Source organism: Coregonus lavaretus (assembly GCF_964263955.1).
Source record: "Coregonus lavaretus genome assembly, contig: HAP1_SCAFFOLD_984, whole genome shotgun sequence".
Classification (NCBI taxonomy): domain Eukaryota; kingdom Metazoa; phylum Chordata; class Actinopteri; order Salmoniformes; family Salmonidae; genus Coregonus; species Coregonus lavaretus.
The window spans coordinates 41082-57679 of NW_028163472.1; the positions used below are offsets into that span (position 1 = coordinate 41082).

The 16598-nt window shown below is 42.2% G+C and overlaps 1 protein-coding gene across 1 annotated transcript; it reads left to right on the top strand.

Moving 5' to 3' along the window:
* Window positions 1–325: 325 nt before the first annotated feature.
* On the top strand, window positions 326–16111 carry LOC311118091 (ras-related protein Rab-3D-like). Its single transcript, XM_084192966.1, has 5 exons — window positions 326–575; window positions 5196–5441; window positions 9025–9143; window positions 9469–9593; window positions 14652–16111. Exons 2-5 carry the CDS (start codon window positions 5196–5198, stop codon window positions 14837–14839), a joined length of 678 nt encoding a protein of 225 aa, XP_084049092.1. The 5' UTR covers window positions 326–575; the 3' UTR covers window positions 14840–16111.
* The last annotated feature ends 487 nt before the right edge of the window (window positions 16112–16598 follow it).

A 16598-nucleotide genomic window follows, 5' to 3' on the forward strand; every position in this document is an offset into this window, starting at 1 on the left:
CCTACTCATATGCCTACATAGCACACTATCGCTGATTGGGTTTTTCTTCTAACTAAGCTGTTCCTTGTATGAATTCTGATCTCTATCAATTTAATATTTAGCAATGTAGGCCTACATTATTTGAGTAACTCTCAGAGAAAAAGATGGAGAATAGCTATCTTGTATTTGTTTGCCTGGTTGACTATAAGTTTCCCCTGAGCTGTAACAATGTAAACTTAGTTGAATGAGAGAGAAAAACTAACAATACATCAAAAAGCAACAACGTTGCAATGCACAACGCGCACCGCACTCGTTGACTACCTTTGGAGTTAAGCAAACGGGCAACACTACTTACAGAGTTTGTATGTTTAGAGGTTGTGTGAACGTGGATTCATCGACGTTCCGTCAGTCGGTCTGTCGGTGACACCGGATTAAAAATTGGGAAACTTCCGCAGCCTTCCATATCGCAAAATCAACGGAAGAGCGAGCATGAGATCCGGGAGTACCTTACATTAGGCGAGAGAAAAGAAATAGACATCGAGTTGGAACGGGAGGAGGGAGTGGACGAAAAAAAGGATTCACACACTGGATTTGAGGTAATGAAAAAGAAACCGACAGTATTTTCAGGAGCATTTCTTATGGGGTTTTGTGTTTGGTTCTTTTCCATAGGTTCTTTTCTTATTTGACATGATGTAAATTAAATATTGGCCATATGGAAGCCCAGAGATGCTTCTCTGAACGTTGACTTTCATGAGTGTCAAAACCAAAGTTATGGGTGTTTTTAATATATTTTTTGCAAAAGGTTACAGTCAGCTTAGACGAGGACTGCTCGTGTGGTTTTGGGACAGCTGTTGCGTTTTGCCTGAGTTTCTCTATGTAAAAAGCTTTCAGCAAGTGCCTACAACCAGTTACAACTAGTCATTATTTTGTATGGTTATTATGCCTACTACGTCAAAGTAGAGTAGACTAGGCCTATGTGTACAGATCTATTACCGTCAACTGTAAATAAAAAAGAACGAAGGCTGTAGGGCAACTTGAATTGGGAATGTATCCCTTTACTGCTTACTTTTTGAGCAGGCAGTTCAACGGTTTACATTTGTATGTTAGACCTATAGTCTATTGGCCATACATGAATGAGATTGTAATGTTGGCATCCCAAATGGCACTCGCTAGTGCACCACTTGGAATAGGGTGCCATTCGGGACACCACCATAAATTGTTTGGGTCATCATATCCTGTTGGGAGGAATTAAAAGCGTCCCACCCATCATCACCTCAAACAGGTGACCTCATTTACCTTTTCCATCAACACACACACACACACACACACACACACACACCAGCTATGTGTTTCTGATCAAAAGTAATGCACTGTAGACTCTAGGGGAAGTAGTATTTCAGATATGCCCACTATGTACAGTGAGTGGAATGTTGAATCATGTCCTGATGCCTTCCACCACCACTGTGAGCTCAAGTCCCTCTTCCTCTGGGTCACGGTCACCTAGACCTTGTCAGAGAGACCAACATTTCCAGCCTCAGGTGGAAATGTACTTGTAATGTTGGCAACTGTTACCAGTGGAATATGTAATTACCTCTTTTTTTTTAAAGGGCAATGGATCACTCATCATGTGTAGTATCTTTGCTTTTGAATATGTTCATTTTTGGAAGGAGGGTAATGTACCTGTATGGTTTTATGATTGATAAAAGGGCCTACATTGAAATTGAATGCATTGATATGGGGCAATTCTCCTCATAAAGACCGCAAAAATGGATGCCAACATAAATGCAGTCAGAATTGAGTGCTATTTTGGCAACAGCAGCACGCTCTGGTGTCTTCTAGTCGTGTTACTGTATTCATTGTGTGTGTTGAGTCTCTGTTCTGCTTAGTTTGTATTTGCCAGTCCCTCTTTTATGGCCCTGGATGGTTTGTGCTGAGCTTGTCGCCAAGGAAACGGTCTTAATCAGGCAAAGAGCACTGCTCGGCTCAGCGTCGCTCATATGCTGCAGGCCAGGGGAGAGAGGGATGAAGGAAGAGTGGACATTCTGGGGTCATTTCTATGTAAAAGGACCAATGAGCACCAATATGTGAAGTTCATAGGAGCATGTCAAAATGGGTGTCAAACCAAAGTCTATATTTTTTTAGAAATTGAGGCATATACAGGATCGTAGCTACATATGAGGACACCGAGGTTCAGATCTTTATTTATTTTTAAACCATTGGAACTCAGTCGGAGTCTCAACTTACTGTTGAGTGTTAGAATAGTAGAATATAAAAGGTGCAATTTCAAAACTTGGTTGCAGCAGATTTCCTTTTTCCACTCACTGACAGTCACTCAATTAGCCCATGTTAGTCAAACAGATTAGATTAGTGTAGTTAGTCTAGCCAGCTATCAAAACTTATAGTAATCATGGCCGAATTCCGACCGGCACGCTGGGCACGTGCCCAGGGGGTCCTGACCTCCAAGGGGCACCCATTGATTTTGTCACTTTCACTCAGATATCATATTAACCTGGCATAAGTCATGGCAAAGAAGGTTATTGAATAGAATAGAATTGCATGAAATGTAGCTTTAAAACTGCAAAAATGTCTCCCTACCCCATGGCAGAATGTTTAGCATTGCAGGAAATGTTCTATAAAACTGCACAAAAAAGATGGTTCTGTAAAGCAAACTTATTTGTTTACCTTTTGTTAATAAAATACTTTTTTTGCTAACAGATCCCTCAGTATGTAATAAATTATAGTTTTTAATCCCGGTGCTGAGTTAATGTGCAGCAGCTAATTGTATAGCTAATAGGCTATGTGTTTGTAGATCGATTGTGGTGAATGAAGCTACAGTAACCAATGTGATAATGGCTGAGGTCATTTTTGCTTGTTTTTGCTGTTCTCCAAATAGAGTTTTAGAGTTTTTAAAATGCAGTAAATGAGCTTCAACCTTTTATGAATGGCACGACAATGGGCTTCAGGATCTCTTCACGGTATTTCTGTGCATTCAAATTGCCATCAATAAAATGCAATTGTGTTCATTGTCCATAGCTTATGCCTGCCAATACCATAACCCCACTGCCACCATGCGGCACTCTGTTCACAACGTTGACATCAGCAAACCGCTCGCCCACACAACGCTATACATGTGGTCTGCGGTTGTAAGGCCGGTTGGACGTACTGACAAATCCTCTAAAACTAAGTTCGAAGTGGCTTATGGTAGATAAATGAACATTCAATTCTCTGGCAACACATCTGGTGGACATTCCTGCAGTCAGCATGCCAATTGCACGCTCCCTCAAAACCTTAGACATCTGTGGCATTGTGTTGTGTGACAACACTGCACATTTTAGTGGCCTTTTATTGTCCCCAGCACAAGGTGCACCTATGTAATGATCATGCTGTTTAATCAGCTTCTTGATATGCCACACCTGTCACGTGGATGGATTATCTTGGCAAAGGAGACATGCTCACTAACAGGGATGTAAACAAATTTGTGCACAACATTTGAGAGAAATAAGCGTTTTGTGCGTATTAACAATTTCTGGGATCTTTTATTTCAGCGCATGAAACATGGGACCAACACTTTACATGTTGCATTTTATATTTTTGTTCAGAGTATATTTCGTTTTGTAAACTCTGTAAGTTTAAGAAACATTGCCCTTTGCCTTAATTCCGTTACCAAAAACCCACATCTTTAAGATATTTTCTAATTTCTCTCCCTCATGAGGAGGGAGGATAATTAAAGTTCACAAAAGTAAGAAGTGAAGGTAGACCGATCAATTAGGGTTTTTACTGATATCAATTTTGTTGGTAAAACTCAATTCCATTACCAAATCGAAATAGCTACAATGGGAAATCATAGTATTCACAAACTACAGTTGGGTTCACAAGTTTGCACAGTATACAGTAAAGAAAAGTAGGGTATTGTACAGTAGAGCAGACTAGAGTTGAGTACCCTAATGTACTGTACTCTGCTGTACTGCTCTGAACTCTACTGTACTGAACTATACTCTACATTACTGAACAGTACTGAACTCTACTCTGCTGTAGTGTACTGAACTATACTTTACTGTACTGATCTCTACTCTACTGGTGTGCTGTACTGTACTCTACTGTGCTTTACTTTGATGTCCAAACTTGTGAAACATAGATGTCTATGATTGGTTCCAATTTGGTCCAGACCAACCAACTTTGGTCTTGTTTGGGTATAGAGCTCATTAAAATAATAGCCAGTGTGTAGAATAATACCCAAGGAGGATATTGCATATTTATACCTAGGATACATCACCATGAAGAGAATGACGTTCATATCCATGATTATGCATTTCTGTGTAGTACAGATCAGAGACCCATGATGAAATTCCATTACTGCAATTCCGTTACCTGGTGTAAATAGACTTCACTTACTGTAGTTCAAAAACCTTCTTTTTTTTAAAGTCAGTGTCATGTTATAGCTGACACCCCATTCTTTCTGCAGACATTATTGAATCTTAATTCAGAGCAGATATTTAGGAAAACGTGGACACCTAAACTGAGGGAGATTTTACCGAAATTCTGTTACCAAATTTTGCATCTGCACAGTTCTTCCAGTAAATATGTTTTTGTAAAATATTCAGTGTTCTATTGTTAAAAGTAGTCATTGTGCATAGAGCTGTATGGTTTGTTAAACTTTGAAATCAATGGTTTTTGTTTGGCATACATTTTAAGTGAGAAATCTGTCTCAGCGCAATTCCGTTACTGTGGAATTACCCCAGGCTTTTTATTCATGCTGCAGGACTATAGTGAAGAGAGGGATGGGGGAGGAAAGGGATGGAGGAGAGTGAGGGATGGAGGGAGTGGACAGGATACTCTGGCTTTTATTCATGATACAGGAAAACAGAGGGCGAGCGAGAGTTATGGAGGAAACCTGCTGACTCACAACATTGTCATAAATTCACCCTGATCCTCACATAGTCAGGTCCAATGACTGACCAAATATTGAATAGTTTCATGAAGGATGTGGGCAAGGTTTGGCCCTATGGTGTGGGCTGAACAATATGGGTATGACCATTTGAAATTGCAAAACTCAATCGACCTCTGGGCCACCATAATCACAACGTTATTTTAGCTGGTCGTTCGGTACAGTACCGTTTCTGTGGAATTAAACGTTACACACAGTTCTGTCGTACTGAACGTACCCCTGGACTAGGAGTTGCACTGCTTCAACTGTTTCCTCCCCTCCGCTCCTCTAGATGGCGCTGGCGAGCGACCCCGGTGCCAGCCAGCAGCAGACCCAGGCCCAGAAGGATGCCGCCGACCAGAACTTTGACTACATGTTCAAGCTGCTGATCATCGGCAACAGCAGCGTTGGGAAGACCAGCTTACTCTTCCGCTACGCTGACGACTCCTTTACTTCGGCCTTCGTCTCCACCGTGGGCATCGACTTCAAGGTCAAGACGGTCTACCGCAACGATAAGAGGGTCAAGCTACAGATCTGGGTAAGAAGGGGGTTTGATTTAGATTTATTAGGATCCCCATTAGCCGACGCCAATGGTGGACAGCTAGTCTCACTGGGAAAAAGACATTACAGACAATACTTTACTTGTAGTGTGTGTGCCTCTATCAGTTCCACATACATGTCAGTACATACACACAACAAGTAGGTCATGTGGGGGAGAGTCGTTGTGCCGTGAGGTGTTGCTTTATTTGTTTTTTGAAACCAGGTTTGCGCTATGTCAGATGGGAGTTCCATGCACTCATGGCTCTGTATAATACTGTACGTTTCCTTGAATTTATTATGGACCGTGGGACTGTGAAAAGACCCCTGGTGGCATATCTGGTGGGGTAAGTGTGTGTGTCAGTGGTGTGTGTAAATTGACTAGGCAAACAATTAGGAATTTCCAACACATTGCTTCACTTCTTGTTTTTATAAGAAACAATCAGTCTTTCCTCAACTCTTAGCCAAGCGAGACTGACATGCATAGTATTAATATTAGCCATCTGATTACAATGAAGAGCAAGACGTGCCGCTCTGTTCTGGGCCAGCTGCAGCTTAACTTTCTTTGCAGCACTTGACCATATGACTGGACAATTATCAAGATAAGATAGAACTAGAGCCTACAGGATTTGCTTTGTGTGGTGTCAAAAAAGTAGAACATCTCTTTATTACGGACAGACATCTCCATATCTTTACAGCCATTGAATCTATATATTTTGACCATGACAGTTTACAATCTAAGGTAACACCAAGTAATTTTGTCTCCTCAACTTGTTCAAAAGCCACACCATTCATTACCAGATTCAACTGAGGTCTAGAACTTAGGGAATAATAATACAAATACAATGCTCTTAGTTTTAGAGATGTTCAGGACCAGTTTATTACTGGCTACCCATTCCAAAACTAACTGCAAGTCTTTGTTAAGGCTTTCAGTTACTTTATTAGCTGTGGTTGCTGACACGTGTGTGTGTGTGTATATATGGTTGAATCATCAGCATACATGGACACACATGCTTTGTTTATTGCCAGTGGCAGGTCATTGGTAAAAATAGAAAAGAGTAGAGGGCCTAGAGAGCTGCCCTACAGTACACCACACTTGACATGTTTGACATTAGAGAAGCTTCCAGTTCTATTAGATGGATTACCTTATCGTGTATTCAGAGTTGAGTATTCAGAGTTGAGGTTGAAAAGCCATAACACATACGTTTTCTCAACAGGTTATGGTCAATAATATCAAAGGCTGCGCTGAAAACAGTACAGCTCCCACAATCTTCTTATTATCAATTTCTTTCAACCAATCATCAGTCATTTGTGTCAGTGCAGTACATGTTGAGTGCCCTTCTCTATATAAGCATGCTGAAAGTCTGTTGTTAATTTGTTTACAGAGTAATAGCATTGTATTTGGTCAAACACGTTTTTTCCCCAACAGTTTCCTAAGAGCTGGCAGCAAGGGGGTCAAAGGTTATAGGGAAGGTGTGTAAAACTTGAGGGAGTGTGTGTGAGCATCCTTGTGCATATTCTTGCTTGTTACTGTGCCTTTTTGTCTGCTATGTTCGCCTGGCTTGTTTTACCAGCCTACTCAAAACAAGGGAGGAAGGAGAGGAAGTTTTTGCTAAAACAACATTAATTCTCTGAATTTTTGCCCCTTATGTTCCAGCAGGCTGATGATGGTATGCTGAGTGAGGAGGATGTTTGTCCACTGAAATAACAGCACTATACACTTCAAAGAAGGGCCCTAAATAACAGCTATACACGTCAAAGAAGGGTCCTGAAATAACAGCTATACACGTCAAAGAAGGGCCCTGAAATAACAGCTATACACGTCAAAGAAGGGCCCTGAAATAACAGCTATACACGTCAAAGAAGGGTCCTGAATAACGGCTATACAAGTCAAAGAAGGGCCTTGAAATAACAGCTATACACGTCAAAGATGGGCCCTGAAATAACAGCTATACACGTCAAAGAAGGGCCCACAGTTGCTTGAAACATGTTGCCTGTTTACTGTATTATGTACGGTATCTGAAATGGCACCCTGTTTCCTCATTCACTACTTTTGACCAGGGCCCAAGTAGTGCACTATATGGGGAATAGGGTGCCATTTTGGACACAGACTGTGGTTGGACTATACACTCTCGACGTTAACCTCACTTGATGTTGAACATCGTCCCTTGACAAAAGATGCGGAAGGCTGTGCTGCTGTCTCGGCTTACAGTGCAATCTGACACCCAATACGTTTTACATTTGAGTCATTTAGCAGACTCCCTTATCCCGAGCGACTTACAGGAGGAACTAGGGTTAAGTGCCTTGCTCAAGGGGACATCGACAGGGTTTTCACCTAGTCAGCTCAGGGATTCGAACCAGCAACCTTTCGTTTACTAGCCCAACGTTCTTGACCGCTAGGCTACTTGCCGCCCTATACATGTCTATTACAGTATTGCTGTCTGTCAGATGGGATTCTCACAAGAAGAAGATGAGGGCTGCGTCCCAAATAGCACCCTATTATCATGACAAAGTAGTGCACTATGTAGGTTTAGGGAAAAGGGTGCCTAGAAGATTCTCTCACAGTAGCTTTCTCACCACTACACTAAACTACTGGTCATATCTTTATGACCGCTGATATTTACATTTTAGTCATTTAGATAAGAGCGACTTACAGGAGCAATTAGGGTTAAGTGCCTTGCTTAAGGGCACATCGACAGATTTTTCACCTAGTCAGCTCGGGGATTAGAACCAGCGACCTTTCGGTTACTGGCACAACGCTCTTACCCACTACGCTACCTGCCGCCCGCATGTTGCTATCTAGATCAACCATCCACATTAGCTTAGTTGTAATATTGATTATTCGTTGAGGTGTTATTGCTAGTGCCAGCCGTTTCCCTGACCTGACCAGGAACAACTTCCAGGTCCTAGTTACTGCTACTATAACTAGGGCCCAGAGTTTTTCCTGCTCAGGATGGAATAACGCCTTGCCCTATCGGTTATGTTAGTCAGACCAGGTTTACAGTATTCTGCATCAGTGCCATTGTATCCTGGTGTACATATAGGGTGTGGAAACAGGAGGGCTGTCTTGGCAGGGACTTCCCTCTGCTCTGCTGCAGTTATGGGTTAATCATTCTCTTCTTCCCTGCAGCAGAGTAGGCTACAGTTAACCAGTTAACCCCTAATACTCCTCCACTACTCACACCATGTGTCTGTATGATGGATGGCCCTTATGGCTTTTGCTGTGCTGGGGCAATGTGAACCCCATAGAAATACTAGAACGGGAGTCCCCGTTTCAAGTCAATGAGGTGAGGTCATAATGGGTGATTTTTTAATTCCTTAAGTTATTCTATATCTTTGGGGAAGGTGATTCTCCATCGCTACAGGACCTACAGTATGTTGGTTGACAGTGTTTCTGTGTGCTAGCCTAGTAGCCCTCGTGGCTCATCTGTCTGTTGCTGCAGTAAGGATAAGCCTATTGTGTTTTGAAACTGGAGGCGTCCATTTAAAAGCTGTGCTGTGTGTATTTATTTAGGTGGGGCATAGACGACATGGTACTAACTCTCTCTTTAAAACAACCAACTGTGTGTGTGTGTGTGTGACAGGACACGGCGGGCCAGGAGCGTTACAGGACCATCACCACAGCCTACTACAGAGGAGCCATGGGCTTCCTGCTCATGTATGACATCACCAACCAGGACTCATTCTACGCTGTGCAGGACTGGTGGGTCATATCCCCTTCTAGGATCAATAAAGTTTATTCAATTACATTTGACACAGCACAGACATTCACACTAACTTTCTCTGTGTGTGTGTGTGCGCGCGCGCATGCGTGCGTGCGTGGGCAGGACTGGTGGGTACAGTACTCCCATGGGGCTCAGCTTTCTCCATTCGATTTACCTGTTGTTGGAAAATCGTGTTCGCTAAGTCATGAAACAGCTGGAATGCGAGGGTTTTGCAACACTAGTTACCTCTGAGGTTAAATACAGTAACAGATGCATACTATTGTTATGAAAGTCATATATTGATTGTCGTTGTCCGGTCCCCAGGGCGACCCAGATCAAGACGTACTCGTGGGACAACGCCCAGGTGATCCTGGTGGGGAACAAGGCTGACCTGGAGGACGACAGGCTGGTACCAGCGGAGGACGGACAGAGACTGGCTGACGAGCTGGGTGGGAGAGAATACACACACTCTTCTCTTTCTCTGTCCGTCTCCTGTCTGTCGCTCGCTCGCTCTCTCTTTCTGAGGACGGACAGAGACTGGCTGAAGAGCTGGGTGGCAGGGAATACACACTCTTCTCTTTCTCTGTCTGTCTCCTGTCTGTCTATCTGTCTCGCAACCTTAAAAGACAGACTAATATTGGCATACAGTGGGGGAAAAAAGTATTTAGTCAGCCACCAATTGTGCAAGTTCTCCCACTTAAAAAGATGAGAGAGGCCTGTAATTTTCATCATAGGTACACGTCAACTATGACAGACAAAATGAGAAAAGAAATCCAGAAAATCACATTGTAGGATTTTTTTATGAATTTATTTGCAAATGATGGTGGAAAATAAGTATTTGGTCAATAACAAAAGTTTCTCAATACTTTGGTTATATACCCTTTGTTGGCAATGTCACAGGTCAAACGTTTTCTGTAAGTCTTCACAAGGTTTTCACACACTGTTGCTGGTATTTTGGCCCATTCCTCCATGCAGATCTCCTCTAGAGCAGTGATGTTTTGGGGCTGTCGCTGGGCAACACGGACTTTCAACTCCCTCCAAAGATTTTCTATGGGGTTGAGATCTGGAGACTGGCTAGGCCACTCCAGGACCTTGAAATGCTTCTTACGAAGCCACTCCTTCGTTGCCCGGGCGGTGTGTTTGGGATCATTGTCATGCTGAAAGACCCAGCCACGTTTCATCTTTAATGCCCTTGCTGATGGAAGGAGGTTTTCACTCAAAATCTCACGATACATGGCCCCATTCATTCTTTCCTTTACACGGATCAGTCGTCCTGGTCCCTTTGCAGAAAAACAGCCCCAAAGCATGATGTTTCCACCCCCATGCTTCACAGTAGGTATGGTGTTCTTTGGCTGCAACTCAGCATTCTTTGTCCTCCAAACACGACGAGTTGAGTTTTTACCAAAAAGTTATATTTTGGTTTCATCTGACCATATGACATTCTCCCAATCCTCTTCTGGATCATCCAAATGCACTCTAGCAAACTTCAGACGGGCCTGGACATGTACTGGCTTAAGCAGGGGGACACGTCTTGCACTGCAGGATTTGAGTCCCTGGCGGCGTAGTGTGTTACTGATGGTAGGCTTTGTTACTTTGGTCCCAGCTCTCTGCAGGTCATTCACTAGGTCCCCACGTGTGGTTCTGGGATTCTTGTGATCATTTTGACCCCACGGGGTGAGATCTTGCGTGGAGCCCCAGATCGAGGGAGATTATCAGTGGTCTTCCATTTCCTAATAATTGCTCCCACAGTTGATTTCTTCAAACCAAGCTGCTTACCTATTGCAGATTCAGTCTTCCCAGCCTGGTGCAGGTCTACAATTTTGTTTCTGGTGTCCTTTGACAGCTCTTTGGTCTTGGCCATAGTGGAGTTTGGAGTGTGACTGTTTGAGGTTGTGGACAGGTGTCTTTTATACTGATAACAAGTTCAAACAGGTGCCATTAATACAGGTAACGAGTGGAGGACAGAGGAGCCTCTTAAAGAAGAAATTACAGGTCTGTGAGAGCCAGAAATCTTGCTTGTTTGTAGGTGACCAAATACTTATTTTCCACCATAATTTGCAAATAAATTCATTAAAAATCCTACAATGCGATTTTCTGGATTTTTTTTCTTCTCAATTTGTCTGTCATAGTTGACGTGTACCTATGATGAAAATTACAGGCCTCTCTCATCTTTTTAAGTGGGAGAACTTGCACAATTGGTGGCTGACTAAATACTTTTCCCCCCCACTGTATATACAGTACATACCCAGAAAATAAACATATATACAGTACCAGTCAAAAGTTTGGACACACCTACTCATTCCAGGGTTTTTCTTTAATTTGACTATTTTCTACATTGTAGAATAATAATGAAGACATCAAAACTATGAAATAACACATGGAATCATGTAGTAACCAAAAAAGTGTTAAACAAATGACAATATATTTGATATTTGAGATTCTTCAAATAGCCACCCTTTGCCTTGATGACACATTTGCACACTCTTGGCATTCTCTCAACCAGCTTCATGAGGTAGTCATCTGGAATGCATTTCAATTAACAGGTGTGCATTCTTAAAAGTTAATTTGTGGAATTGACTTAATGCGTTTGAGCCAATCAGTTGTGTTGTGACAAGGTAGGGGGGGTATATAGAAGATAGCCCTATTTGGTAAAAGACCAAGTCCATATTTTGGCAAGAACAGCTCAAATAAGCAAAGAGAAATGACAGTCCATCATTACTTTAAGACATGAAGGTCAGTCAATACGGAACATTTCAAGAACTTTGAAAGTTTCTTAAAGTGCAGTCGCAAAAACCATCAAGCACTATTATGAAACTGGTTCTCATGAGGATCGCCACAGGAATGGAAGACCCAGAGTTACCTCTGCTGCAGAGGATAAGTTCATTAGAGTTACCAGCCTCAGAAATTGCAGCCCAAATAAATGCTTCACAGAGTTCAAGTAACAGACACATCTCTACATCAACTGTTCAGAGGAGACAGTGTGAATCAGGCCTTCATGGTCGAATTGCTGCAAAGAAACCACTACTAAAGGACACCAATAAGAAGACGAGACCTGCTTGGGCCAAGAAACACGAGCAATGGACATTAGACCGGTGGAAATGTGTCCTTTGGTCTGGAGTCCAAATTAGAGATTTTTGGTTCCAACCGCCATGTCTTTGTGAGACGCGGTGTGGGTGAACGGATGATCTCCGCATGTGTATTTCCCACTGTAAAGCATGGAGGAGGAGGTGTTATGGTGTGGGGATGCTTTGTGGTGACACTGTCTGTGATTATATTTAGAATTCAAGGCACACTTAACCAGCTTGGCTACCACAGCATTCTGCAATGATACACCATTCCATCTGGTTTGGGCTTAGTGGGACTATCATTTGTTTTTCAACAGGACAATGACCCAACACACCTCCAGGGTGTGATGGAGTGCTGCATCAGATGACCTGGCCTCCACAACCCCCTGACCTCAACCCAATTGAGATGGTTTGGGATGAGTCGGACCGCAGAGTAAAGGAAAAGCAGCCAACAAGTGCTCAGCATATGTGGGAACTCCTTCAAGACTGTTGGAAAAGCTTTCCAGGTGAAGCTGGTTTAGAGAATGCCAAGAGGGTGCAAAGCTGTCATCAAGGCAAAGGGTGGCTATTTGAAGAATCTCAAATATAAAATATATTTTGATTTGTTTAACACTTTTTTTTGTTTACTACATGATTCCATATGTGTTATTTCATTGTTTTGATGTCTTCACTATTATTCTACAATGTAAAAATAAAGAAAAACCCTTGAATGAGTAGGTGTGTCCAAACTTTTGACTGGTAGTGTGTGTGTATGTAAAAACAATACAATAGCCATTTACATCATTAACAATGTCTACACTGTATTTATAAGTGACCCCAGTATCAAAAGTTTGAGGTCACCTATAAATACAGTGTAGACATTGTTAATGATGTAAATGGCTATTGTATTGTTTTTAATGGAATATCTTCATAGGTGTACATTATCAGAAACCATCAGTCCTGTGTTCCAATGGCACGTTGTGTTTGCTAATCCAAGTTTATCATTTTAAAAGCCTTTTGCAATTATGTTAGCACAGCTGAAACTGTTGTGCTGATTTAAAGAAGCAATAAAACTGGCCTTCTTGAGACTAGTTGAGTATCTGGAGCATCAGCAATTGTGGGTTCGATTACAGGCTTAAAATGGCCAGAAACAAATAACTTTCTTCTGAAACTCGGCAGTCTATACTTGTTCTGAGAAATGAAGGCTATTCCATGTGAGAAATTGCCAAGAAACTGAAGATCTCGTACAACGCTGTGTACTACTCCCTTCACAGAACGGCGCAAACTGGCTGTAACCAGAATAGAAAGAGGAGTGGGAGGCCCCGGTGCACAACTGACAAAAACATTAGTGTCTAGTTTGAGAAACAGACGCCTCACAGGCCCTCAACTGGCAGCTTCATTAAATAGTACCCGCAAAACACCAGTCTCAACGTCAACAGTGAAGAGGCGACTCCGGGATGCTGACTTTCTAGGCAGAGTTGCAAAGAAAAATACATATCTCAGACTGGCCAATAAAAAGAAAAGATTAAGATGGGCAAAAGAACACAGACACTGGACAGAGGAAGATTGGAAAAAAGTGTTATGGACAGACAAATCAAAGTTTGAGGTGTTCGGATCACAAAGAAGAACATTTGTGAGACGCAGACCAAATGAAAAGATGCTAGAGGAGTGCTTGATGCCATCTGTCAAGCATGGTGGAGGCAATGTGATGGTCTGGGGGTGCTTTGGTGGTGGTAAAGTGGGAGATTTGTACAGGGTAAAAGGGATATTGATGAAGGAATTTTGCAACATTTTATGGACTGCGCTTGATTGGAGCCAATTTCCTCCTACAACAGGACAATGACCCAAAGCACAGCTCCAAACTATGCAAGAACTATTTAGGGAAGAAGCAGTCAGCTGGTATTCTGTCTATAATGGAGTGGCCAGCACAGTCACCGGATCTCAACCCTATTGAGCCTTTGTGGGAGCAGATTGACCGTATGGTACGTAAGAAGTGCCCATCAAGCCAATCCAACTTGTGGGAGGTGCTTCAGGAAGCATGGGGTGAAATCTCTTCAGATTACCTCAACAAATTGACAACTGAATGCCAAAGGTCTACAAGGCTGTAATTGCTGCAAATTGAGGATTCTTTGACGAAAGCAAAGTTTGAAGGACACAATTATTATTTCAATTAAAAATCATTATTTCTAACCTTGTCAATGACTACATTTCCTATTTATTTTGCTATATTTCCTATTCAAACTCATTTCATGTATGGTTTCATGGAAAACAAGGACATTTCTAAGTGACCCCAAACTTTTGAACGGTAGTGTATATATATATATATATATATATATATATATATATATATATATCTATCTATCTCTCACAGAGAACAAAATGCAAGTCACTCTTTTGCTAGGTTTGTTGCTTCTAGTAATCCTTTGTTTCCCTGTTCTCCATCCTCCCTCCCTCTTTCTCCAGGGTTCCAGTTCTTCGAGGCCAGTGCCAAAGACAACATCAACGTGAAGCAGGTGTTCGAGTGTCTCGTCGACCGCATCTGCGAGAAGATGAGCGAGAGCATGAATGGGGAGCCCAGCCCATTGGCCAATCACAAGGGCCCCAGCCTACAGGACACGCCCCCAGACAACAAGGGTGGCTGCTCCTGCTGATAACGCCTTAAACATACATACGGTATACATGCTCGCGCACACACACACACACACAAACACACACTGAAAAAATTAAATACACAAACACTCCCACACACGCTCAATGACTTGCCAGAAATCTAGCGTTGTGAATGTACTCTTGGTTTTGTGTAACATTGTTGCTACTATCCCTGTTACCGACTGGTTCCCCAGTCACTTGCACTCACTTTGCCTCTAACAACAGATTTCACATCAGTTCTCTTGTTTAGAATGAGCTGATGGCATGTATTTTGCTATAGGATAAGCTTCCCAGAGTAGGGTGAAGTTGCCCCTAGACACTGATCTTGGGTCAGTTTAACATTTCCCCCACTAATGGTTAGGATTGGGGAGGGTAAGCTGATCCTAGATCTGTACCTAGGGGAAACTTCATCTGGGAGCCTTCCCACAACCCAAGCCTAGCCTAAGAACAGTTGTTCAGTGCTGTAGTTCAGATTCTGTTTGATTGTGTCATGATCATACTGAGTCGCACACTCCACATGTATAACCTCCCAGTAATGTATTGGGTAAAAATGATCATACTGCCCCCATGTGGATGTTGAGTGTCACTGCAGTAATAATGGAGGCACCTGCTCTAATAGTGTCAATAACGCAGCTGTGTCTGCCTGACATCAACGACATTGTAGGGCCCTGAGTTTCTCCTGGCTGCGTGGTGGAAAAACTCAAGGCCCTATACTAAGGGAGCGTCTAGATGGCTGGCTTATGAGGCTATTGCTTATGAATGTTCAGCTGTAGCCTATACACTGTAAACCAAAATGTTAGGTCAACTATGACTGACCAACCAACCTGCCAAAGTTTCTTGATTCAACTGGATACTGGGGTTGGGGTCAATTCAATTTCAATGCAGTCAATTCAGGAACTGAACTGAAATTCCAATTCCATTTTTATTCTTATGGAGTAGCGTTGTGGAGAATTAGAATTTCGGTTTACTTCCTGCATTGGCTGAATTGAAAAGGAATTGACCCCAACCGTGCTGGACTAAATGTCCTTCCTGACCTGCACTGTCCCACTAACTACTGTAACTGAATGAGCTATTAGATTCTACATCAGGCATTCAATGGAAAAACGTCTTACTATATTTGTGTATGGTCTGGTTGTGTTTTATAGGTTTGTGTTTTAGTGCTCAGGTCAAATGTAAAAGTCATAGCATGATTTCATTTGATTCATTTCAGTTAATGACTGTATATCTGCTCAATCCCCTCGAATGAACAAAATAAAGAATGTAATGTAAATTTATTGAAGTCCGGTCAGGTGTATCTCTCTTGCTTTCATCCCAAAATATCTTTATTTGCCTACCTTCAATTACAGTAACTGCTTAGTAACATGTAGTGACTTCCTCATTGAATAGTTCAGTCGTAGAAACTGCTTCTAATTACTTTATACTGTAAGATGAATGCTATGAACTCCCATGTCAGCTAACATGTATGAATACATTTCCTTGGGAATGTCTGAGTGTGTTTGAGTGCAGTTAGTTGTTGCCATTGTTTGTGGTCATTTGACATAGACCTAGTAGGTCTACCTTAGACATAATCTAAAAATGTTTCTTATCTCCAGATGTTCCATTCATAAAAGGGGTAAAAATAGAGTTGATGGATAGGTTTGGGTATGTCCCAAATGTCACCCTATTCTCTACAGGCCCTGGTCAAAAGTAGTGCACTACATAGGGAATAGGGTGCCATTTGGGTTGCTGACAAAGTTTTTTTTTACAGCAGTTCTTACTGGA

Bases quoted from the DNA above. Each gene is read 5' to 3' on its own strand.
- LOC311118091 (XM_084192966.1), top strand. From the start codon at position 5,196: ATGGCGCTGGCGAGCGACCCCGGTGCCAGCCAGCAGCAGACCCAGGCC. The intron at 5,442-9,024 runs GTAAGAAGGGGG...TGTGTGTGACAG, and splicing joins GGGTCAAGCTACAGATCTGG to GACACGGCGGGCCAGGAGCG. The intron at 9,144-9,468 runs GTGGGTCATATC...TCCGGTCCCCAG, and splicing joins TTCTACGCTGTGCAGGACTG to GGCGACCCAGATCAAGACGT.